This window comes from Aotus nancymaae, unplaced genomic scaffold (assembly GCF_030222135.1).
Source record: "Aotus nancymaae isolate 86718 unplaced genomic scaffold, 86718_ANA_hifiasm-v0.15.2.pri h1tg000065l, whole genome shotgun sequence".
NCBI classification, from domain to species: Eukaryota; Metazoa; Chordata; class Mammalia; order Primates; family Aotidae; genus Aotus; species Aotus nancymaae.
The window spans coordinates 7,026,941-7,053,374 of NW_026988480.1; the positions used below are offsets into that span (position 1 = coordinate 7,026,941).

Here is a 26,434-nt window from a genome sequence, read left to right on the forward strand (position 1 = left end):
GGAAGGAGGAAGGAAGGAAGGAAGGAAAGCACTGAAGTAAATATAGCAAAGCAAAACATCCAGATTCGCTATAGAAAAGCAGTAGGTACATGGGAGACCTTTGTATTATTCAGTGGATTTGACATATGGTAAAATTAGGCCCTTGAAGCAGACAGGAGGATGTGTGTCCATGCCCTGGCTGGGCGTGGTGGCCATCTGCATGATGCGGTGTCACAGAGGATGATGCAACAGAAGACTCAGAACCTTTTCAAAATTCCCTCTTCAAGAAGAAACACCCATAGAGGAAGAAGACGTTAAACAAATTACAAAACTGTATGTATAGTTCATGTTTTTCATAAAATAGGAAAGAGGATGAATGTTCTTCATCCTACCAGCTGTTTGTTCTCTGGTGGGGGATCATGAGTGGAAAAATAAAGGCGAGAATGGCTGCCATATTTTTCAGAGATTGCTCTGAAGAAGCCAGCGGTAGCACCAGTGGCGATGCTTTGCTATCAGAGCACGAAAACCCTGATGCGAATGGGTAGGTAAACATAGCAGAGTGGTGTGCCTGAGACTGTAGGTTTTATGTGTTACATCCATCACTCGTGCCCTGCTCACCTGTTACCTGTCACCTGACAGACAGTGTTTTCCCCCTTTATAGAGAAAATCATTTCCAAACAGTTTCCTTTGAACGTTTCTCTTGATCATAGTGCTTACACTTGATCACAATACTTCTATGTCAACGGTATCTGGATTAATAACAGCAGACTGGGGACAAGGATTAAGAAAGGAGAGCCACCCTGTTTCAAAGAATGAGCCACAGCAGCAGCAACTTAAAACCTTCCAGATAATTTACTTTTTTTTTTTTTTCTGTCATTGGGCTAGCTTGTATAGTCTTGGTGATATGCAGAGCTTAGCGCCGGGCTCGGGACTCTGGACACAGAGTGGCATTTATTACATTCTTGGGTGACAATTGACTAAAGACTCTGGTAGGGGATGCACATTTTGAGTGAATCACCCTGTTTCCTCTAGTGAGAACATATGTGAGGATCATCTGTAAGTAGACAGCAGGGAATCCAAAGACCCTAAACCTATTTACAAATCCCCTGTCCATGTGCTGCCTGCTGGGAAAACAAAAACTGCAAGCAATGAAATAACTTTTCCATTGGTAACAAGGAAACACTTGCACAGAAACAAAACTGTCAATAAAAATAAAAGGAATACTACAAATTTATTGTACAAGGATGGTAGCATTTCAAAATCACAGTAATAACAAAATATGCTTGCCCCAAATGGCAGAATCCCCCTGGCTGGGCAAAGGCACAGAAGGAGTTCTGCATTGCAGAGCCTGGCAGCCAGTTTTCTAACAGAAAAAAAATGGAATTAATCTTTGGTAAATACGGTAATGTGATAGTTTTCATTTAATTCAGCCCATCAGGAGAGCCCCTGTAGGCCATAATTTACCTTGAATAACCTTTTTTTTTTTTTTTTTGAGACAGACTCTTGCTCTGTCACCAGGTTGGAGTGCAATGGCACGATCCCGGCTTACTGCAATCTCCACCTCCCAGGTCCAGCCGATTCTCCTGCCTCAGCCTCCTAAGTAGCTGCGATTACAGGCGCATGCCACCACACCCAGCTAATTTTTGTATTTTTAGCAGAGATGGGGTTTCACCATGTTGGCCAGGATGGTCTTGATCTCCAGACCTCGTGATCCGCCCGCCTCAGCCTCCCAAAGTGCTGGGATTACAGGCATGAGCCATGGCACCCAGCTCTATGAATAATTTTTTTATTCAGTGGACCCCCTACCACTCTCCACAGGTCCAATAACATTTAAAAGGAAGAGGTTCAAGAATACACTTCCCTGAAGAGAAGAGAGTTAAGAAAATTCTCTTCTTAGTTGCTTTCCACACTGTCCCACACTCCTGGATAGCTAACAGGCGTGACTGCTTTATGTAGGGGAGATAAGCTACTTAAAGATTCTGTACTGGGGGAATTGAGTGGCCCACTCTAGTGAATGCAGTTAATGAATGGTCCATGTTAATGTGATTTTTCTTATGTTTTAAGTAGAAATTTTTAGTTTGCCAACTTGTAATACTTTATCCAGAAGTTTACAGCCTTCACCTTAGCTTAATGTGATCATTTTAGCTTCCCTCTCCGTCCACCCTTTAGGGTTTTTTAAAAGGTTGGATGTGAAAAGTTGATCCTTACAACAACTTTGTAAAACTCTTTAGCAGAATCTACTGCAACAGATTATGAATATATCCTATGACCCAGCAATTCCTCTCTTGGGAATATACTTAAATGAAATACATACTTGTCTTCATCAGAAACCATGTATGAGAATGTTCATAGCTGCATTGCTTGTAATAATATTTATAACAGCATTATATATCATAGCTCCAAACACCCACCAATGCTAGGATGGATACCCACATGGTATATTCACACAATGGAATACTTTACAGTCGTAAGGATGAATGAACCACAACTACACACAACAGCACAGTTAACTCTCACAACTGTGAGGCTGGGAACAGGAGGCAGACAGATAGAGCCCATACCCATTTGGGTCCATTTATAGACGGTTCAAATCCAGACAAATCTACTTAATGGGGATAGAGCTCAGGAGATCAGGTACCTTCAGAAGTGGGAGGTGTGGCATCTGATGATGGCACAAGATGGGCTTCTGATGGGCTTGGGGTATTTAACTGCTCAGGCTGTAATAAAAAAATATCACAGACTGGGTGGCTGAAACAACAGAAATTTATTTTCTCGCAGTTTTGGAGTCTAGAAAGTCCGAGGTTCCAGCTGATTTGGTCTCTGGTGAGGGCTCTCTCCCTGGATTGCCTTCTCACTGAGTCCCCATGGGACCTTTCTTCTGAGTGCACAAAGAGAGAAAAATCTCTGGTCTCTCTTCCACCTCTTCTAACAATCCTGCTAGCTTAGAGTCCCACTCATAACCTCTTTTAACCTTAATTAGCAATTAAAGACCCTATCTCTAAATACAGTAGCAATGGGCATGGGCTTCAACAAATGAATTTGTGTCTGTGTGTTGCGGGGTGGGGTGCAATTCAACCCACAGTACTGAGTATGCTCAATTTCCAGTCCTGTGTGAGGTTTCATGGATGTGTTCATTCTGTGAAGCATCACTGGGCTATACAATTATATAGAAAAGAACACAGATCATATTTGCATAGCATACTATACTTCAACAGAGAGTAGGAAAAAAGGTCATGATGACTTTAAAGGATTTTATCAGATATTTGTTAATTGTCATAGTTCTGTAGCTTTATACTGAATTTCCATAAAATTAGAGCCTGATTTTTCTTTTTTTCTTAGTTAATTCTATATTTGAGACCTCTAGAATACTGTCTTTGTTTTTTTCTTATAAGCATTTTAAGAATATAAATGGACACATACTAGCATAAGCGTTACATATGTGAAAGTGAGAGGTATGACTGTATGTATGTGCACACATATATGCAGGTGAGTGTGTATCATCATGAAAACGATCTTCTCTCAATTTAAAAAATAGTGGATTGGAAACTAAAGTAATTCATAGACTCAACCTAGATTAGGCAAGAATGAGAACAAATAAGTTTACTAACTTGGGTGTAGTGGCTAAAGTCCAAGTAAAATGCATGGTGTTGTTAAATTCTTTTTTTAATCATTGTTTTTATTATTTTAGGGTAACTCGATCACGGAAGATTATTCTCAGTACAATGTTTACATTGACTTTTCTTCTTGTAGGTAAGTCTTCCTAAGTAATGATCCTTAAAGCCATTTCACAGAATATGTCTGCCTGGTGAGAGAGAGCTCAACAGAATGACTCATATTTGTAAATAAATGCCACAGAAAATGCTGGAGGTGACCTGCACATTCTTGAAGCTTTTTTTTTTTTTTTTGTAAATTTCTGATTGTAAAGGTAATATTGGCTTTTTAAAAGAAAATTAAGAAAGGACCTTTTTTCTCTTGGAATTGTGATTTTCTTTTTGTAAATTTTACAGTCATGGATGTTGCTTTAAAGTTAAGAATTTCCAACATTTTTATTGCAAACATATTATACATTTTACATTTTCTAAATTTGGGTCACTCCACTTGGGAGGTTTTGACAACCAGAGACTCTTGCTCATCACACAGTCCCAAAGAAGTTACTGCTGAATGTGCAGTTCGTAGTTTCTTTTTTTTCTTTTGAGATGGAGTCTCACTCTGTTGCCCAGGCTGGAGTTCAGTGGTGTGATCTCAGCTCACTGCAACCTCCGCCTCCTGAATTCAAGCAATTCTCTGCCTCAGCCTCCTGAGTAGCTGGGATTACAAGCGCCTGCCACCATACCCGGCTAAATTTTGTATTTTTAGTAGAGACCGGGTTTCACCATGTTGGCCAGTCTGGTCTTGAACTCCTGACCTTGTGATCCACCCACCACGGACTCCCAAAGTGCTGGGATTACAGGCATGAGCCACCGTGCCTGGCCAGTTTGTAGTTTCTTACTGGGCAATATCACAACCCACAACCCCCGGCATACTGCAAAATTGCTCTTTAGTGTATTGACAACTTAAAGCATGGAGCTCCCATTAAAATCAAGGTTTCAATCCAGTTATTCTTATGAAGAAGATAACATAGTATGTGATCTTTCTTATCTCATTTCTTTCACTTAGCATAATGTTTTTAAGTTCATCCATATTCTAGCAAGTGTCAGTTCTTCATTCCTTTTTGTAGCTAAATAATATTCCATTGTGTGTATATACCACATTTCATTTATCCATTTATCTATTCATGGACATTTAGAGTGCTTTTGTCTTTTGGCTATTGTGAATAGTGACGTGTGAGTGTATACATGTGCTTATTTGAACACCTGTTCTCAATGCTTTCAAATATATACCTAGGAGTGACATTTCTAGGGAGGAACCACCAGACTGTTTTCCTCAATGGCTGCACTATTTTACATACCCACAAGCAGTGTATAAGCAGTGCTACAGTTGGATATCTGTCCCCCCAAGCCTCATGTTGAAATTTGACCCCCAGTTTTGCAGGTGGGGGCCTAATGGAAGGCATCTGGGTCATGAGGGCAGATTCCTCATGAATCACTTAGTTCCATCCTTACGGTAATGAGTTGTCCCTCTATTAGTTCCTGTAAGAGCTGATTGTTAAGAAGAACCTGACTTCTTCCCACTCTCTCTTGCTCCCTCTCTCATCATGTGATCTCTGCACATGTTGGCTCCTCTTTGCCTTGCACTACAAGTGGAAGCAGCCAAAGGCCCTCACCAGCTGCAGATGCTGGTGTCATGCTTCTGGTACAGCCTGTAGAACTGTGAGCCACATAAACCTCTTTTCTTTATAAATTGCCCAACCTCAGATATTCCTTTAAAGCAACACAAATGGATTAAAACAAGAAGTTCAATTTCTATACCAATTTTTTTCCTCTTTTTATTATAGCCATCATGGTGGATGAAAAGTCTTGTTTCATCATGGTTTGATTTCTCTAATGACTAATTATGTCAAGCATGTTTTTATGTGCTTATTGGCCATTTGTATGTGTTCCTTGGAGAAATGTCTATTAAAGTCTTTTGCTCATTTTTTATTAGGTTTGTCTTTTATTGTTGAGTTGGAAGAGTTTTTTGTATATTCTAGATACTAAGCCTTTCTCAGATACAACCCTTGAAAATATTTCTTTCATTCTAGGTTGCCTTTATACTTTCTTTATAATGTCCTTTGATATACAAAGGCTTATAATTTTGAGAGTGTCATATTGAAGATTCTATTGCCAAATCTTAAGTTATGAAGATTTACCCCCTTTTATAAGGAGTTTTGTGGTTTTGGTTCTTATAATATTTAGGTAATTGACCCATTTTGAGTTCAGTTTTGTATATGATGCAAGGGATCCAACTTCATTATTTGGCATGTGGATAGCCTATTGTCCCAGGACCATTTGCTGAAAATATTATTCCCTATAGGAATCTTTGACTGTCTTGTCCCCCTTTCCAAAAACTGAATTTGCTATAGTTGAATAGGTTTATTTCTGGATAGTCTAACCCATTGGTCTATATGTCTGTCATTATCCAGTATCACACTGTTGGGATTTTGAAAAAGATTACTTTGAATCTGTGGAGAGCTGGAGGTAGTTTTGCCCTCTTAGCAATAGTAAATCTCCCAATTCACGAACATAAGTTGTCCTTCCCTTTGTTTAGGTCTTCTTTAATTTTTTTCAGCCATGTTTCATAATTTTTAGTTTTGATTCTAAAGTAAATCTCTTGTAAGTAGCATATAGTTGAATTATGTTTTTAAATGCATTCTGCCAGCCTCTGCCTTTTGATTGGAAAGTTTAATCCATTTTTATTTACATTAATTACTAATAAGGAATGACTTGCTTCTGCCACTTTTCTATTTTTTAGAAAATCTATATCTTATACCTTTTTTGTTCTTCATTTCCTTTTTTGCTGCCTTCTTTTGTGTTTAATTGCTTTGTCGTGTGTACTGTTTTGATTTTGTTCTGTTTCATTCTGTATATGTTTTTTAGATATTTTATTAGTGGTTACCATGGGGATTTCAACAAACACCTTACATTTATAACAATATAGTTTAAATTTATACCAAATTCACTTTAATGGAATACAAATACTCTGCTCCTATTTAGGTCTGCTCCTCTTTTTTTGTTTGTTTGTTTTTTTCCTCCTTATGACCTCCATTCACTGGGATTGACTCCTCTTTATGTTGTCAAAAATTACCTCTTTATACATTGGGTACCTGCAAACAGAGATTTGTAATGATGCTTTATAAATTTCTCTTTTAAATTATGTGGGAAATAAAAAAGGAGTTACAAACCCAAAACAATAATACTGGTTTCATATTTACTTCTCTGTTACCTTTACTGGAGATTTTGATTGCTTCATGTGGCATTGAGTTACTCTCTAACGTCCTTTCACTGCAGCCTGAAGGAATCCCTTTAGCATTGCCTGAAGGGCTGGTCTAGTGGCAAAGACACCATGAGCTTTTCTTTATCTTAGAATATCTTAATTTTTCCTCAGTTGGAAGAATAGTTTTGTCATATATAGAATCTTTTTTTCTTTCAGCACTTTAAATATGTCATTCCACTGTCTTTTGGTCTCCATGGTTTCTGAAGAAAAAATCAGGTGATAATCCAGTGGAGGCTTCCTTGTATACGACAAGGCATTGCTCTCTTCCTGCTTTCAAGATTCTCTCTGCGTTTTTGTCTTTCAGTGGTTTGATTATAATAGGTTTCAGTGTGGGTCTTTTTTTTTTTGAGACGGAGTTTCGCTCTTGTTACCGAGGCTGGAGTGCAATGGCGCGATCTCGGCTCACCACAACCTCCGCCTCCTGGGTTCAGCCAATTCTCCTGCCTCAGCTTCCTGAGTAGCTGGGATTACAGGCACGCGCCACCATGCCCAGCTAATTTTTTGTATTTTTAGTAGAGACGGGGTTTCACCATGTTGACCAGGATGGTCTCGATCTCCTGACCTCGTGATCCACCCGCCTCGGCCTCCCAAAGTGCTGGGATTACAGGTAGTGTGGGTCTTTTTAAGTTTGTTTTACTAGAAGTTTGTTGAGCTTCTTGGATGTATAGATTCACGGCTTTTAATCAAATTTAGAACTTTTTCAGCCTTTTTTATTTTTATTTTTATTTTGAGACAGAATCTTGCTCTGTCACCCAGGCTGGAGTGGAATGGCACGATCTCGGCTCAATGCAACCTCCCTCTCCTGAGTTCTAGCCATTCTCCTGCCTCAGCCTCCCTACTACCTGGGATTACAGGCACCCACCACCATGTGCGGCTAATTTTTGTATTTTTTAGTAGGGACAGGGTTTCATCATGTTGGTCAGGCTGGTCTCAAACACCTGACTTCAAGTGATCCATCCGTCTTGGCCTCCCAAACTGCTGAGATTACAGCATGAGCCACCACACCCAGCCCTCAGCCATTATTTCGTTAAATATTCTTTTCCTTGTTTAAAATTTAAAAATTTTTAATTTCTCATGGGTACATAGTGGATATATACACTTATGGGGTACATGAGATGTTTTGATACAGGGATGCAATGTGAAATAATCATATCATGAAGAATGGGGTATCCATCCCCTCAAACATTTATTCTTTGTGTTACAAACAATCCAATTACAATCTTTTAGTTATTTTAAAATATACAATAAAGTAATTTTTTTAATGTAGTCACCCATTGTGCTCTCAGACAGTACGTCTTATTTATCCTTTCTATTTTTTGTACCTGTTAACCATCCTTACCTCCTCCCTCTTCTACACTACCCTCCCCAGTTTCTCGTAATCATCATTCTACTCTCTATGTTCATGAGTTCAACTGTTTCAATTTTTAGCTCCCACAAATAAGCGAGAACATGTGATATTTGTCTTTCAGTGCATGGGTTATTTCACCGAACATAATGATCTCCAATTCCATCCATGTTGTTGCAAATGACATTATCTCATTCTGTTTTATGGCTGAAGAGTACACCATTGTATATACACGTACATTTTCTTTATCCATTCATCTGCTGATGGACACTTAGGTTGCTTCCAAATCTTAGCTATTGTGAACAATGTTGCAACAAACGGGAGTGCAGATATGTCTTTGATATACTGATTTCCTTTATTTTTGGGATATGCCCAATAGTCAGACTGCTGGATCATGTTAGCTCTGTTTATCATGTTTTGAAGATTCTCCAAAGTATTTTTCATACTGGTTGTACTAATTTACATTTCCACCAACAGTGTATGAGGGTTCTCTTTTCTCCACATCCTCTCCAGCATTTGTCATTGCCTGTCTTTTGGATATAAACCATTTTAACTGGGGTGAGATGACATCTCACTGTAGTTTTGATTTTCATTTCTCTGACAATCAATGGAACAGGCACATTTTCATATACCTATTTGCCATTTGTGTGTCCTTTTTGAGAGATGTTTATTTGAATCTTTGGTCTATGTTTTTGATCAGATTAATAGGTTTTTTTTTCCTATAGAGTTATTTGAGCTCCTTACATATTCTTCTTATTAATCCCTTGTCAGATCAGTAGTTTGTAAATATTTTTTCCCATTCTGTGAGTTATCTCTTCACTTTGTTAATTGTATCCTTTGCTGTGCAGAAGCTTTTTAACTGTGATTCTATTTGTCCATTTTTGCATTTGTGCTTGTGGGATACTGTTCAAGAAATTTTTGCCTAGATCAATTACCTGGAGATTTTCCCCCAATGTTTTCTTACAGTTGTTTCATAGCCTAAAGTCTTAGATTTAAGCCTTTAATCCGGGGGTCTAGTTTCATTCTTCTGCATACAAATATCTAGTTTTCCCAGCACCATTTATTGAAGACACCATGTTTTCCCCAGTGTATATTCTTGGCACGTTTGTCGAAAATCAGTTATCTATAGGGGTTCTCATTCTGTTCCATTGGCTTTTCTCTCTCTTTTTATGCCGGTACCATGCTGTTTTGGTTGCTAAGCTCTGTAGTATAATTTGAAGTCAGGTAATGTGATTCCTCCAATTTTCTTTTTGCTAAGAATAGCTTTGACTATTTTGGGTCTTTTGTGGTTGCATATAAATGTTAGGGTTTTTTTTTTTTTTTCTATTTCTGTGAAGAATGTCATTGGTATTTTGATAGGGATTGCATTAAATATGTAGATTACTTCAAGTAGTATGGACATTTAACAACATTGATCTTCTAATTTATGAACATGAACTATCGATTTTTTGTGTCCTCTTTAATTTCTTTCATCAATGTTGTATAGTTTTCATTGTAGAGATCTTTCACTTCTTTGGTTAATTACTAGGTATTTAATTTTATTTGTGGCTACTGTAAATGAGATTACTTTATTGATTGTCCAGAGTGTTCACTGTTGGCATATAGAAATGCCACTAAATTTTAGTCCATTGACTTTGTATCCTGCAACACTACTGAATTTATCAGTTCTAATAGTTTTTATGTGTGTGGAGTCTTTAGGTTTTTCCTAATATAAGATCATATCATCAGCAAGCAAGGATAATTCAACTTCTTTCATTGCAGTTTGGATGCCCTTTGTTTCTTTCTCTTGCCTGGTTATTCTAGCAAGGACTTCAAGTACTATATCAAATAGCAGTGGTGAAAGTAAGCATCCTTGTCATGTTCCAGATCTTTGAGGAAAGCCTTTCAGTTTGTTCCCATTCAGTGTGATATTAGCTGTGGATCTGTCTGTCATACACGGCTTTTATTACGTTGAGGTATGTTCCTTCCATACCCAATTTTTTGAGGATTTTTGTCATGGAGAGATGTTGAATTTTATCCAACTGCTTTTCAGTATCAATTGGAAAACGTTATATGGTTTCTATCCTTCATTCTATTGACACGATGTATCACATTAATTGATTTGCATATCATTAATTTGCATATGTTGAGCCATCCTTGCACCCCAAGGATAAATCTCACTTGCTCATGAAGAATGATCTTTCTAATGTACTGTGGAATTCAGTTTGCTGGTATTTTATTAAGAGTTTTTCCATCAATATTTATCAGAGATATTGGCCTATAGTTTTCTTTTTGGTTTTTTGATGTGTCTTTATCTGGTTTTGGTATCAGGGTAATACTGGCCTTATAGAATGATTTTAGAAATATTCCCTTCACCTCTACCTCTATTTTTCAGAATAGTTTGGGTGAGTTTGGTATTAGCTCTTCTTTAAATATGAGGTAGAATTCAGCACTGAAGCCATGGAATCCTGGGCTTTCCTTTACTGGGAATTTTTAAATTATGGCTTCAATCTCATTACTATTTATTGGTCTGTTCAGGTTTTGAATTTCTTCGTGGTTCAATCTTGGTAGGTTGTATGTGTCTAGTCATTTGTCCATTTCTTGTATTTGTGCAGTATCAGTTTTTTTTTTTGTTTTTTTGTTTTTTTGTTTTTTTGTTTTTTTGAGACGGAGTTTCGCTCTTGTTACCCAGGCTGGAGTGCAATGGCGCGATCTCGGCTCACCGCAACCTCTGCCTCCTGGGTTCAGGCAATTCTCCTGCCTCAGCCTCCTGAGTAGCAGGGATTACAGGCACGCGCCACCGTGCCCAGCTAAGTTTTTGTATTTTTAGTAGAGATGGGGTTTCACCATGTTGACCAGGATGGTCTCGATCTCTTGACCTCGTGATCCACCCGCCTCGGCCTCCCAAAGTGCTGGGATTACAGGCGTGAGCCACTGCGCCCGGCCACAGTATCAGTTTTAATGTCACCTTTATTATTTCTAATTTCATCTGTATCTTCTCTTTTGTTTCTTAATCTAGCTAAAGGTTTCTCAATTTTGTTTAACTTTTCTAAAAACTTTTGTTCTTTTGATCTTTGTATTGTTTTCTTCATTTCAATTTTATTTATTTATGCTCTGATCTTTATTATTTGTTTTCTTCTCATTTTGGGTTTGGTTTGCTCCTGCTTTTCTAGTTCTTTAAGGTGCATCATTACGTCATTTATTTGATGCTTTCCTCTTTTTCAATATAGGCACTTATGGCTTTAATCTTCCCTCTTAGTAGTACTTTTGCTGTATCCCATAGGTTTTATTTCTTCAAATATTCTTTCTGCCCCTTCCTCTCTCTTCCTCCTCTTTCTGAGACTGCCACAATACATATGTTCATCCACTTCATGGTGTCTGGTAGGTCTCTTGGGCTCTATTTGCTTTTTTCTTTCTGTTTACAGATCAATAATTTCAATAGCTCTGTCTTCAAGTTAACGGATTCTTTCATTTACCTGCTTAAATCTCCTGTTGAGCCCTTCTAGTAAGTTTTTCATTTTCGTTATTCCTCTTTCAGCTTCAGAATTTATATTTGGTTTCTTTCATAATTTATTTTTATCAATATTCTCATTTTATTCCTACATAATCTTCCTGGTTTCCTTTAGTTCTTTGTCCACAGTTTCTTTTAGTTTTTGAACATATGTAAAACAGTTGATTTAAAGTTTTTGTCTCGTAATTCCAATGCCAGTTTCCTCAGGGATGGTTTCTGTCATTTTCTCCTTTTGAATGGGTCACACTTTCCTGTTTCACTGCATGCCATGTAATTTTGTAAATTGAGCATTTTAATATTACAATGTAATATCTCTAGAAATCAGATTTTCCTCTTCCCCAGGGTTTACCTGCTGTTGCATGTTGAAGGCTGAAATCACTTCTTTGTTTAGTTATATTTTCAAACCATTTTTTAAGACTGTATTTCTTGTCATATATGTTTTCTATTGCATGATCTCAGTGGTTAGCCACTGATTTAACACATATTTCCTTGAATTCCTGAATCCAGAGACAGACAGACAGAAACAGAGACAGAGAGATTACTCTCTCAGTCTTTGCAGCTTGGCTCTTAGCTGAGACACTCTTCAAGTCTAAGCCAGGCCACCCAAAACTCTGCCTTAGCCTTCGTGTCCTGCTTATACACAATCTACAGATCCTCCAGAGGTGCAAGCCAGTATCTTCTTGAGGGTCATTTAGAAACATGTGTCCAGTCCTAGAAATGCATATTACATTCTCCCTTTTCTAGTACATGATGTAGCAGTCTTTCTGAGCCCTCATTCCAGCAAGAGACTGCCTCTTTATTCATGGGCTTTGGGGTCTGTCTGCCACTTTCATCATCTACTGTCCTTTGTCCCAGTTGGCCTTGGGCAGTGTGTCTTTGAACTCTTCCAACAGATATTGCTGCCTCCTAGAAAGCTATGGGGGTGGAACAAACACAGGTCAGCTTCTGAGCCAGCTCTCAGGGAACCACTTGATGGGTCAAAACCATTGCCATGGTATTTTAAGAACAAGGTCTATATTGAAAGAATGTGAAATGCTGTCCCTATAGCTGCCACCACCAGGTTGGGAAATGGAAGATGGTAGTCAGGTAAACAAAAATGCTACATGCTCTGTTACTAGAAACCAGCCCCCTATCCTTAGTTATCTAGTTGCTGTAGGTTTTGGATTAGATTCCAGAGATCCAAAAATGTTTATTCTGTCCATCTTTACCAGCTATATTGTTTATACGGAGGCCTGATTCTTTGTGTGTACTATTCCACCATTTTCCATGATGTCACCCAAGGATCTGATATTCTTAACAGTAATTCTTCATGTTTAGGGCAATTCTTATGAATACATGTAAAATATTTTATGTTTCCAGATAAACTCTTTAATCAGAGTTTGTCTTTTCTTTAACAGGACTCCTAAGTCATCAGTGGCTTAAAGAGACAGAGGATCCTCAGAAATCCAGACAATTGTATGCCATAATTGCAGAATATGGTTCAAGGCTTTATAAATATCAGGTGATGTTTTGTTAATTCATTTTGTATATCACTGATTAAAGTTTAATATGCTACAAGGCTAATCCAACTTTCAATACGTTATCTTTGTTTTATATGAGCATATCTAATAAAATTAACGTAGGAAATGGAATTCTATTAAGTAGTTTCTATAGTTTGAACTGACCACCAAACCTCATGTTGAAATTTAGTTGCCATTATAACTGTTTAGAGGTAAGACCTTTAAGAAGTGATTGTGTCATAAGGGATCTGAATTAATGCCATTATCATTGGAGTGGGATAGTCAACTGAGGAGTGGGTTCCTAATAAAAGGACTAGTTGGGCCCCATTTCTCTGTCTCATGTGTTCATGTAACCTTTCACCCTTTTGCCATAGAATGACCCTCACCACATACCAGTCCCATGCTCTCAGATTTCCAAGCCTCCAGAACTGTGAGCCAAACAAACTTCTGTTGTTTATAAATTACCCAGGCTGTGGTGTTCTGTTATAGCACAAGAAAACAGAATAAGACAATAGTTTCATAGCTATGAGGTCCTAAAAATTCTCCACAGTTCTCCAAGAGAATCTCAAGCACAAATAAAATGGCAAATAAATCTTTACCATCAACTTCTGCCTGACACTGAACAGGAGTATGGCAGTTCCCTTTGTCCTGAAGCTAGTTAGAGCTAAATGGGCTTAGACTGAGGCCAGTCATTGGATGTCCTCTTTCTGATCCACCCCACCCCCAGCATTCCAGAATAAGCCTTGTCCCTTCTGTGCTCAGAAACTCAGAAGACTGGAGGGAGGAGGGTGGCAGTGCAACCACGCAACAGATTCACCTTGCCCGCTGTCTTGACAGAGCCAATTTATCAGGACAGTGGAATTAAAATGGAGAAAGAGTAAATCACACAGAGCCAACTGTGCAGGACCAGAGTTTCATTATTACTCAAATTAGTCTCCCCGAGCATTTGAGAATCAGAGTTTTTAAAGATAATTTGGCAGGTAGGGGCTTGGGAAGTGGGAAATGCTGATTGGTCAGTTTGGAGATTAAATCATAGAGGGTCAAAGTGAGATTTTTCTTGCTGTCTTCTGTTCCTGGGTGCTATGGCAGAACTGGTTGAGCCAGATTACCGGGTCAACAGTGCTACTGTGCTGACATGATATACCCCATGGCCGTGGTGGCAACTGCGGAGAGGGGCCTGATCTATCAACTAGAGAATCAACCTTCTGAATTCAGGAGGATAGAATCTCCACTGAAACATCAGCATAGGTGTATGACTGTTTTTAAAAACAAACAGAATAAGCCTACTGGTTTTGCCCTGGGAAGTATTGAGGGGAGTTGTTATTCACTGTATCAACCCCCCGAACCCTGCCAAAGATAACTTTACCTTTAAATGTCATCGATCTAATGGAACCAACACTTCAGCTCCTCAAGACATCTACGTGGTAAATGGAATCGTGTTCCATCCTGTTCGTGGCACCCTTGCGACTGTGGGATCATGATGGTAGCTTCAGCTTCTGAGACAAAGATGCCAGAAGAAAACTAAAAACTTCCGAACAGTTAGATCAACCCATCTCAGCTTGCCGTTTCATCACAATGGAAACATATTTGCATACACTTCCAGCTATGACTGGTCAAAGGGACATGAATTTTATAATCCCCAGAAGAAAATTTACATTTTCCTGCATAATGCAGCGAAGAGCTAAAGCCCCAGAATGAGAAGTAGTGGCCGAGACTCTGGCTCAGCCAGAGTTGTTTCTGTCCGCTCTGCCTCACCTCTGTACCAGTTTGGGTCCCAGCTTTGTTGGGTTGTCAGCCACGGACGTGGATTTCAACCCCTGGAGAAAAGGCTGTCATTGTTCGGCACCCAGAGCCCAGCTGTCCGCGGCGCCTTGCAATCTCCGCTCCACTGCGGCGTGCAGAGTTTTTCTGTAACTCTAAGGGGATTGAAATTATTATAGACATTAGGTTGTGGGCACTGCCAACCACAACCTATTGCAGTGCACCATTCAGCAGTGTATGTGTTAGAGAATATTGGAAAACCGTCTGTGAGCCCTGTGTTATATTTTGTAATAAAGTCTTTTGCAGATTGGAAAAAAAATGTAAATGTTCAGAAAAAAGTAAGGCAGTATTTTTCCTGTGAGTCACACTACATTCCATCTTGACACTATTATCATACATGACACAATAGCATCACACAAGACACACACATTTATAGCGTGTTGCACCATTTTGGGCAAAGCAAACTGACAAAAAGCCAGTCTTTGAATCAGGAAAGAAGATTAACTACTGCGGAGAGATGGGGCATTATTTCCCAGATAACACATTGATGGTCACTGTAAGAGGTTGAAAGGTGATCCCCAAAAAGATATGTCTACCTCCTGACCCCCAGAACCTGCGATTGTGACCGTTATTTGGGAAAAGGTCTTTGCAGATGGTTCTTGAGATGAAATCATCCTAGATTATGCAGATGGGTCCTAAATACAATGACAGCGGTCTCTTTAGAAGACTTACAGAGGAGAGACACACAGAGAGAAGAAGAGGAGGCCACGAAAAGGCAGAGGCAGAGATTGGAGTGACACAGCCACAAGCCTGGGAACGCCCAGAGCCACCGGAAGTTAGAAAAGGCAAGAACAGAATCTCCCTGAGGACTTTCAGAGGAGTGTAGCCATGTGGACACATTGACCTCACGCTTCCAGCCTCCAGAAGAGTGACAGAATAAATTTCCATTGTTTCAAGACACCACGTTTGCGATCATTTGTGACAAGAGCCCCAGGAAACTCATAGGGTCCCTTTGAGTTCTCTTGGTCACCTGAAGTGTGAGCTTTGTTGCTGCAAAATAGTGATCCCTAAATGCAGAGGTGTCTGCTTCCTAGCCTGGCAGGGAGAGTATGTGGATGAGACAGAATTCTGGAAACTGCTGCTGGAATCCTCCAAGATTTAAGTGTAAACCCAAGGAAACTTTGCTTGAGTCAGTCTTCGTTCTCACACTTGATCATCCCTCCACTCTGATCTACATTATTTTCTTGGCACATAGTCGAAGATATTGCCTTTTTATTGATAAACTACTTAAATAACGACATGTCAGGGTAGGGGAGTTCCAGACTGTAAAGAGAGGATGTCAGGAGCCATTCTTCAATGGCCAGTGTTGACTGTTTTGACTGGAATTCTCTGGGGAAGAGATCACCTTTTCACATTTGTCCTCCCGTGCTCATCAGCTTGTCCACACTCTTGTTGGCTTCTGAGCCCTTTAAGATTGGCGCCCCAAAGTGCCCTCTTTTGCCTCCCTTTCTCTGTGGGTAATATTATTGACCTTCTCCAACCATCCCATGTTGGAGTAGGGGTTGTGCATGTGTGCATATGTTATATGCCTATGAGCATGTGTGTATGTGTGTGTGAGTGTGTGTTTGTGGAGTGTGTGTGTTTGTCTGTGTGTGTGTCTCATGCTGGGTAGAGAAAGGTGGGAAGAGAGTGCAGGACGTTGGAATGTGAGCAGACAACCACTGTCGTCTGTGGTAGGTCACACACCAGGATGAGCTAAGGGGCACAGAGGTGCTGGCTACCCAGGCTACACCACTGAGGTCTTCTCAGTGACAAGAAGAGGCAGCTAGGCCATTCCCCATTCCAGGCTGAGGGACAGGCAGTGCAGTAGTGCGGGCCAGAGTGCTCCCTGCATTCCGGCATCCTCTGTCTCTCCAGGGTTTACATTTTCACTGATCACCTCCACAGCACCCTTACAGCCACGTTATGTCCAAGCATTCAATCTACCTTTTCCTGGTTTCTTGTCTTGGTTTTGGCACCACCAAGACCATCCGTACCAGAAATCACCAGTGTTGTCTCCAGTGTTAGAGAAATTTCTGCAATTTTCTGATTGTGATTGTTAATCTAACCCAAAAGTAATCACACCCCTTTCTTATTTGTAAGTGGGAGGCCCCCTTCTTGTTCAGGGACAAACCCAAAGAGCTCAGCATGGCCCTCTAGTGCCGCCATGTGCTTCTTGGGCTTTCCCACATCCACCAGGGGCACCTCTCCCCTTCTCCTCCCTTCCCTCTCTTCCTCCTCCCTCTATTCTTTTCCTTTTCCAATATCCCCCCCTCCTCCTCCTCAGACTGTGTTCAGGCCTTTATAGTCTTGAGAAACAGGAAATGATGTGCCCATCTAAGAACTCCCGTTGAATGTCACTCATTAAATAAATTTCCTTCAATTGCCTTCATGATGTACAGGTGAGGCTGGGAAAGAGGCAGGCCTCTCAGAGGATGCTCCTGCGTTCCAGCCAGCATGTCTGTAGATCAGGAGTCAACGTGCTATTTGTTTCCCTTTTCCAAGAAAAAAACAAAACAAAACTCTATTTGAATAAGCAGAATTCAGAATGATTTATCTTTTTCTGCTGTTTTCAGGCCAGACTTCGTATGTCTAAAGAACAACTGGAACTTTTAAAGTGAGTGAAATTTTTTGCTATGTGCCTCTTTTTGGTGTGGTTTCAAATACTGAAATGTTTTTGTATGGAAAAGTATAGGAAAGAAAAGTTACTCCCTGAAATAACTCAAAATTTCACTCTCAGAAATACCTATTATTAATATTTAATGACATTATTCCTAGCATTTCTCTATGTATATATACAGGAAGAAAAAGAAAAAAAGGAGATAGAAAAAATTAAAAGGTTAGAGGTGAATTAATCTACACACGCTGTATTTATTATTAAAAATAGTACATTTATTGTGATTTGGATTTATCAGAAGAAGGAAACAGCCCAAGAAAATGGCCTCCTCTCACTTGTGCATATACATAATTTAAAATTGTAAACACCAAACAGTAACATTTTTCCTACTTTAGAAAATTACTTGCCCTTTTATATATTTCCACCTCTGTGGAGCATTCCTTAACAAAATACACACTGAGCTGTGCTTTCCCTATTATTTATGATTATTAAAAATGGAAAACAACTCTATAAGAAAAATAGGCCAATGGTTAAATACATTGGAATATATTCATGAAATGAAGAATTATAAAGCCATTCAAATAATTTTAAAATAGGTTTAATGATTCGGAAGTGCAGTGGAGACACAAAATTATAAATATGATTTTGTTACTAATTTTTTGCATGAAATAAACACTGGTAGAAAGTCATTAACATTTAATGGTGTTTATTTCTTCTAAATGCTTGGTTTTTTCCCCAATTTTAAACATGTATTGTTTCACAAATGGGGAAAAATACTAGATAAGTAGTGCTTACACTTTTTCAGCATAAAGAACTAACTTTTCACTTGACATTTTCTTATTTTCTCTACTGGTACTTTTCAAACTGTAAACATAGAAATCCCATGCTTGGGAAGTAAAATCTTGCATGCTCGGGCAGTCACTCACACTGGTAACTGGTGGCTGCCCACTGGCTGGATCCCCCAGCCACCCCTTCTCTAAGGCATTTCCACTGAACTCAGGCTACAGTTGGAAAGTCACTGCTCTGTACTACACTGGAAATGCAAGGTGTTCCCGATTGACTAGAAGGAGGGATTTAGGATTCACCTGTGTGAAATCACCCAGCTGGGGGACCAGCAAGGTTGATTGAGCCTTGCCTTCCCCGTGCAGAGCCCGGCCAAGCACTACACTAGGACACCCTCAGCCATGTGACCCCTGGAGGTCGTTGTTTTGTTCATTTTTGTTTGTTTGTTTGACACACAGTCTTGCTCTGTCTCCAGGCTGGAGTGCAGTGGCGCGATCTTGGCTCACTGCAACCTCAGCCTCCCGGGTTCAAGTGATTCTTGTGCCTCAGCCTCCTCAGTAACTGGGACTACAGGCGCATACCACCACGCCTAGCTAATTTTTATATTTGTAGTAGAAACAGGATTTCACCATGTTGGTCAGGCTGGTCTTGAACTCCTGACCTCAAGATCCGCCCACCTTGGCCTCCCAAAGTGCTGGGATTACAGGCGTGAGCCACGGTGCCCCGCTTGTCCTTGTTTTTTTTTTAGTGAAGTGTGATGCTTTAGACAAATGGGCATGCTCCGCTCTCCCCTCACTCAAGAACGTATATCTTCAACAATATAAAGTACCTTGCCATGTGGCAGGCTCCTAAGCCCAGCAACAGCTGATAATGGGAGCTTTACACTTTCTTCCTCTCATGCTGAGGTTCTCCCTTTACAGGAAAGAAAGCCAGACTTTGGAAAACAATTTTCGTGAAATTCTATTTTTGATTGAACAAATAGATGTCCTGAAGGCATTGCTTAGAGGTATGAAGGATAGTATGGACAATAATCACAGCTGGAGGACCCATGGAGACCTGGCAGAGGACCCGGACCACACAGAGGTCCTGGATGAGGCAAGGCGGGTTGGGCAGGATTGGGGTGTCAGATAGTGAGGATATCCAGGGTGATGGGGAGTGTGTCCTTTCAGTGCCAAATCCGCTGCTTCTCCCAGGGGAAAATCCAGTGTTGACTGATATTTGGTTGGTATACGGAAACCCACTGTTTCATAAATGCTGTGTCACAGAGAATACATTCTATTGCATTTGACTTACTTCACACCAAATAAACAACTGTTCTATTTTTCAGTTAAAAAAAAAATAGAAATAACAGTCTCTGAGTTCTATACACAAATACCTTAAATAGCAAAAGATTTGCATTCACCATCTTCATAGCTAGTATAGTTAGTCTAGTCAGCATCAGATTCAGGCAAAATTATGATGGAAACCGTGAACTCTATTTTGCTTCTTTCTCTTCGGCTGTCACAACTACCTTCTTCTTCTTCCTTAATGTCTACTTTTTGAAATGCACAGCAATCTGACGCAGACCACCTGCCACCCTCCAGGCCTTGTCACTGTGAAGGTGTTACATTTAGGCAGCTTGAATGTGAACTGTTGCGTCTGCTCAGGGTGCTTTAACCCAATATTAACTAGAGTTGGTGAAAAATGTCTAATATAAGCAATTGTGTAGTCTGTGTATAACTGCCTTGATTCCCAAATAACTCTAGAATGTTCAAGTCTTTACTGTTAAGCACAGGACACTAATGAGGGAGGGAACACAGCAGGTCACAGCATAACCTCATCTCACACCTCACTGGGAAAGCACTGTGGTGCAGTGGTTAGGGCTTCAGAAGGGGCCCTCGGTCCACCATGCCATGTGACCTTGGGGGGGGTCCCTGAACACACCTTGGCTTTATTTACATCATATACCTGAGAAGGACACTCCCAAGAGCAGTGAAGACGTCATTCCAGATCCATGCACAGTGCGAGTCTCAGAGTGCAGCTGATAGGTGTTCACTGCTATTCTAATTTCGCAGATTAGGTCCAAAAAATGAATGGTCAAAACTCAAGCAGCTGGCAGAGATTGTTAACAGAAACGTGTTTCTAAAATTTCTACAGGAAATGTCAAACTTGGTTAATTACGTACTTAAAAAGTTGAGAGAGGACCAAGTCCAGATGGCTGATTATGCCCTGAAGTCGGCTGGTGAGTACGGAAAACATGAAAAGAGGAGCATTTAAAAAAAGAATGCTCCAAGAGTGTCTCTATTCTCTACATTTCTATATGAGGAAAACATACTTATCTTGTGACTTGTGGGGGGGAGGAATTAATCAATTTAGATAATTAAAGAAGAGAATAGAAATAGTTGTTACTAAGTGCTTTCCGAGAGCAAATGTTCCAGGGAACAGGTCCTGTGCAACTTCACTAGCACGCATCTGAAAGAACCACCAAGAAAGCCAAGATGTCACAATGAAGTTGCGGAAGGCACAAAATATTAGGACATTTTATATTATTACATGCTAAAATGACTTATGATAATCAATCTAAATGCATTATTAAGGATTAAATGACAATGTTTAAAGGTTATATATAATGTTCCTAGTATCTTCCAGTTAAGATTAATTCTTAAGGGCTAAGGCTATGAATCACTAACCTTAATCTTCTCTACCATGCCTATAATCGTCTATGAACAAGATGTGTTCAGTTAACAATGTGGAAGAAAAGAAGAAAGGGACAGGAGGAAGAAAATATAAAACACACAGTCATGTTAATTTTGATCAATTGATAGTCAAATTTATGCCAGGAAAATAAATTTCCAGCTTGCATGAACTGGAGAGCATTTGGAACAGGATGATTACTCAGTCTTGTGAGCGTGTGTTTTTTGAGAGAGTTAGAAGGTAGAACTTTCCTGAACCTGATTCCCTAAAGCATGAGTGTTGGGATAAGATGGGAGAGGAACCATAGTTCTTTTTTTTTTTATGATATTCTGACACACTTGCTTAATGCTTTCTTCTTTGTATTGATGTATTTACAACTTCCATTTTGAAAAGCCTATGTGGTGAATGTAGGCTCATGAGTAGCTCATGCAGAGTGAGGAAAAGAAGGAAAGGCTCAGGCTCTTCTGTAACCTTAGATGTGGAAACAAACGTCAGCTCTGGTTTGGCCAAGATGGAGAAAGCCTATTAAGTCCCTTCCAACCGATTATGATGAGAAACTACCTGGTCAAAATTCAAAAAATAACGACCTGAGTGGGCTGAAAAGTAAACGAAGCAGGCAGTTGGTGGAGGGGAACCAAAAACTGCAGGTGTGAGCCCTGTGGGTGTTTTCTTTCCTCTTGCAGCCTCGGCTGAGGCAGGCAGCAACTACAGAGCTGCAAACGTGGCAGCAAGTTGGGCAGCTAAGACTGTGAAAAAGTCCCGCTTTTCTAGCCAAAGACGCAGAATAAAGTAGTCCTGTGGGCCAGAGTGTGGGGAGAAAGCCTGGGAAGGCAAATCTGCAGAGAAGACGCTCGCTCCCCTATCTGTTTGTGGCCAGCTTCTGGCCTCACATCTCAGCTGCCCATTCATGGGAACAGACCCGAAGCAGCAAAGTGGAGGCTTTGAGAATTTGGCAATGATGTAAACTATGGCTCAAGTCTTAGACTGACCCCTAAGTGGTGCATGGACACGACAGGCCTGTAGCAAAGGTTTTAAGGACTGAATTGAGTCCTCGCATAAAAGGAGGGAGGACTGACAGTTCTGAACTAATGGATGAAGCAAATGAAAGCATTCCCTTGTTATAGGACTCAGAGTCTTACAGTATAATATTCAGCATGTCTAGGGTACAAATCACAATTACTTGGCATGCAAACTGCTAGGGAAATAAAACCAATTTCCAAGAGAAAAGATGCCAACCCCATCCTGACACAGATGTTGGAATTGTCACACAAAGACTTGAAGCAGCTACCATAATTATGCTTTATGAGGTGAAAGTAAGTACACTTGAATGAAAAGATACCAGTTCTCAGCCAAGAGAATAAAAAGAAGCAGATGGAATTTTATGACTGAAAAATACAATATCTAAAATAAAAATTGACTACATATGCTTAATAATAGAAAAACAAAAACAGAGAAAAGGAGTAGTGAACTCACTCCTGTTCAACACAGTATTAGAGTCCTGGCCAGGGCAATCAGGCAAGAGAAGGAAATAAAGGGCATCTAGATAGGAAGAGAGGAAGTCAAACCATCCTGTTTGCAGACAACATAATCCTATATCTAGAAAATCCCATTGTCTCAGCCTGAAAGCTTCTTAAGCTGATAAACAACTTCAGCAAAGTCTCAGGATGCAAAATTGATGTGCAAAAATCACTAGCATTCTTATACACCAACAAAAATCAAGCCAAGAGCCAAATCAGTAACAAACTCCCATTCATAATTGCCACAAAAAGAATAAAATACCTAGGAATACAGCTAACTTGGGAAGTGAAAGATCTTTACAAAGAGAACTACAAACCATTGCTTAAAGAAATCAAAGATGACACAAAGAAATGGAAAAACATCTCATGCTCATGGATAGGAAGAATCAATATCATTAAAATGACCATACCGCCAAAAGCAATTTGTAGATTCAATACTATTCTTATTAAACTACTATTGACATTCTTCATAAAACTAGATAAAACTATTTAAAAATTCATATGAAGCCAAAAAAGAGCCCAAATAGCAAAGGCAATCGAAGTGAAAAGAACAAAGCTGGAGGCATCATGTTACCCAACTTCAAACTATACTACAGGGCTACAGTAACCAAAACAGCATGGTAGTGGTACAAAAACAGACACATAGACCAATGGAACAGAAAACAGAACCCAGAAATAAGACCACACTGTTACATCTATCCAATCTTCTACAAACCTGACAAAAACAAACATTGCAGAAAGGATTCCTATTCAATAAATGGTGCTGGAATAACTGGCTAGCCATATGCAGAAGACAGAAACTGGACTCCTTCCTTACACCATATACAACAATTAACCCAAAATGGAATATAGACTTAAATGTAAAAGCCAAAACTACAAAAACCCTGGAAGACAACCTAGGCAATACCATTTAGGACATACCCATGGGCAAAGATATCATGACAAAGACATCAAAAGCAATTGCAACAAAAGTAAGAATTGGCAAACAGGATCTAATTAAACTAAAGAGCTTCTGCACAGCAAAGGAAACTATCAGCAGAGTAAACAGACAACCTACAGAATGGAAGGAAATTTTTGCAAACTCTATATCCAATGAAGGTCTAATATCCAGCATCTATAAGGAACTTACACAAATTTACAAGAAAACAAAACAACCCCATTAAAAAGTGGGCAAAGGACATGAACAGACACTTTTCAAAAGAAGACACACATGTGACCAACAATCATTTGAAAAAATCTCAACATCACAGATAATTAGAGAAATGCAAATCAAAACCACAATGAGATACCATCTCACACTAGTCAGAATGACTATTATCAAAAAGTCAAAAACTAACAGATGCTGACAAAGTTGTGTAGAAAAAGGAATGCTTATACACTATTGGTGGGAGTGTAAATTGTCTCAACCACTGTGAAAGACAGTGTGGTGATTTCTTAAAGACCTAATACAGAAATCCATTTAAAGCAGCAATCTCATTACTGGGATATCCAAAGAAATGTAAATTGTTCTAATATAAAGACATATGCATATGTGTGTTCACTGCAGCACTATTCACAATAGCAAAGACATGGAATGAGTATAAATGCCCATCAGTGATAGGCTGGATAAAGAAAATGTTGTACATATACACTATGGAATACTATGCAGCCATAAAAAGAACCAGATCATGTCCTTTGCAGGGACATGGATGGAGCTGGGGTCCATTATCCTTAGCAAACTAACACAGAAATAGAAAACCAAGAGCACATGTTCTCTTATAAGTGGGAGCTAAATGATGAGGACACATAAACACATGGGGGAAACAACACACTCTGGGGCCTATTGGAGGATGGAGGGTGAGAGAAGGGAGAGGATCAGGAAAAATAACAGATGGGAACTAGGCTTAACACCTGGGTGACAAAATAATCTGTACAGCAAATCCCCATGACCTGAGTTCTTCTACAGAAGAAACCTGCACATGTACCACAAACTTAAATAAAAATTAAAAAAAAGTAGTGAAGTTGAAGACAGATTTTTTAAAATTGTGCAATTCAAAGAATGAAAAAATGTTTGAAAAAAATGCAAACAGACCTTCGGAAGCCTGTAGGACACTATAAAAAGGTATAACATTCTTATCCTTTCAGTCTCAGAGGGAGATGAGGAAGAGATCAATGTAGGACAGTAATCTAAAGACGTAATAGCTAAAAGCATCTCAAACTTGATTTAAAAACAACATAAATTTACAGATTCAAAAAGCACAGCAAACCAGAAACAAGATAAATTCAAGGAAAATGACATGCAGACACATCATAATTAAATTGCTCAAAATCAAAGATGAAGAAAAATATTTAAAAGAAGATAAAAAATAATCTATGATTACTACAGATTTCTTATCAGAAATAAAAGAGACCAGAAGAGAAGGAAACTACATGTTTGACGTGCTGAAGGAAAGGCTCTAGCAATGCAGAACTGTGGATCCAATAAAAATACCTTTCAGGAATGAAGACAAAGTTAAGACATTCTTAGATGGAAAAAAATAAGAAAATTCTCTGCCAATGGATCTGCTAAAGGAAGTTCTTCAGCTTACTAGAAATGACAGTAACAAGAAACGTTGGACTTAATGAATAAAGAAAGAGCAATAGCCAAGATAAATGTGTGAGTAAAGATGAGGTGGCCGGGCGTGGTGACTCATGCCTGTAATCCCAGCACTTTGGGAGGCCTAGGCAGGTTGATCACCTGAGGTCGGGAGTTCCAGACTAGCATGGCCAACATGGTGAAATCCTGTCTCTAGTAAAAATACAAAAATTAGCTGGGCTTGGTGGCACATGCCTGTAATCTTAGCTGCTCAGGTGGCTGAGGCAGGAGAATCTCTTGAACCCAGAAGGCGGAGGTTGCAGTAAGTCGAGATCACACCACTGCACTCCAGCCTGGGTGACAAGAGTGAAATTCCATCTTAAAACAACAACAACAAAATATGAGGTAATTTTCTTTCCTTAAGTACTTTAAAATATGAGTGGCTGTTGAAAGGAAAAAATATATGACATTATCTGGCAGTGGAGGACTAATATATGTAGATTTAATACTGTGACAATCATAAAAGTCAGTGGGTGAGATTTAAGGAGCATTTATAAATGTAAAGATTTTATATAAATGATAAAATGTTAACTCTATATAAACCATGAGCTGTTCAGTATATGCATTGTAATCACGAGAATAATTACTTAAAATTACAGAGAGATCCAAAAACCAATAGATAAACAAAATGGAGGCTAGGCACAGTGGGTCACACCTGTAATCCCAGCACTTTGGGAGGCCAAGGCGGGAAGATCACTTGAGGTCAGGAGTTCAAGACCATCCTGGCCAATATGGTGAAACCCTGTTTCTACTAAAAATACAAAACAGTCGGTCGTCCTGGTGTGCACCTGTAATATCAGCTACTCAGGAGGCTGAGGCAAGAGAATTGCTTGAACCCACAAGGAGGAGGTTGCAGTGAGCCAAGATTGCACCATTGCACTTCAGCCTGGGTCACAGAGCAAGACTCTGTCTCAAAAAAAAAAAAGGAATAAAAAATTTTAACTAATATAAAAAAAGGCAGAAAAGGGAAATGAAGAAAAATAGAAAGTAAGAAAGGCAGAAGGTGGGGGGGAAAGGCATGTAAATTAGAAAGGAAGAAATTAAAAATGGCTCTAGTCAGAGAGCACGAACGCTTATGTAGAAAAATCACTAAAAAAATCTACTAAAATAAATGAGGTTTACACATTCAAGGGTATATATACCATTTCTATATACTAATAATAGAAAATTAGAGAAAATTTAAAAGTAGCACTATTCGTAAAGTA

At 39.4% G+C, this 26,434-nt stretch overlaps 1 protein-coding gene and 1 pseudogene across 1 annotated transcript in view; both read left to right on the forward strand.

The window, feature by feature from the left end:
- The first annotated feature begins 238 nt into the window (after positions 1-238).
- Positions 239-26,434, forward strand: part of SUN3 (Sad1 and UNC84 domain containing 3) — a 37,259-nt gene continuing 11,063 nt past the window's right edge. The window contains exons 1-6 of the mRNA XM_064366643.1: positions 239-520; positions 3,668-3,729; positions 13,124-13,227; positions 17,602-17,642; positions 19,346-19,508; positions 20,562-20,646. Of these exons, the coding sequence (XP_064222713.1) occupies positions 399-520; positions 3,668-3,729; positions 13,124-13,227; positions 17,602-17,642; positions 19,346-19,508; positions 20,562-20,646 (577 nt within the window). The 5' untranslated portion in view covers positions 239-398. The remainder of the gene's footprint in view (positions 521-3,667; positions 3,730-13,123; positions 13,228-17,601; positions 17,643-19,345; positions 19,509-20,561; positions 20,647-26,434) is intronic.
- On the forward strand, positions 13,402-14,910 carry LOC135270722 (mRNA export factor RAE1-like; annotated as a pseudogene).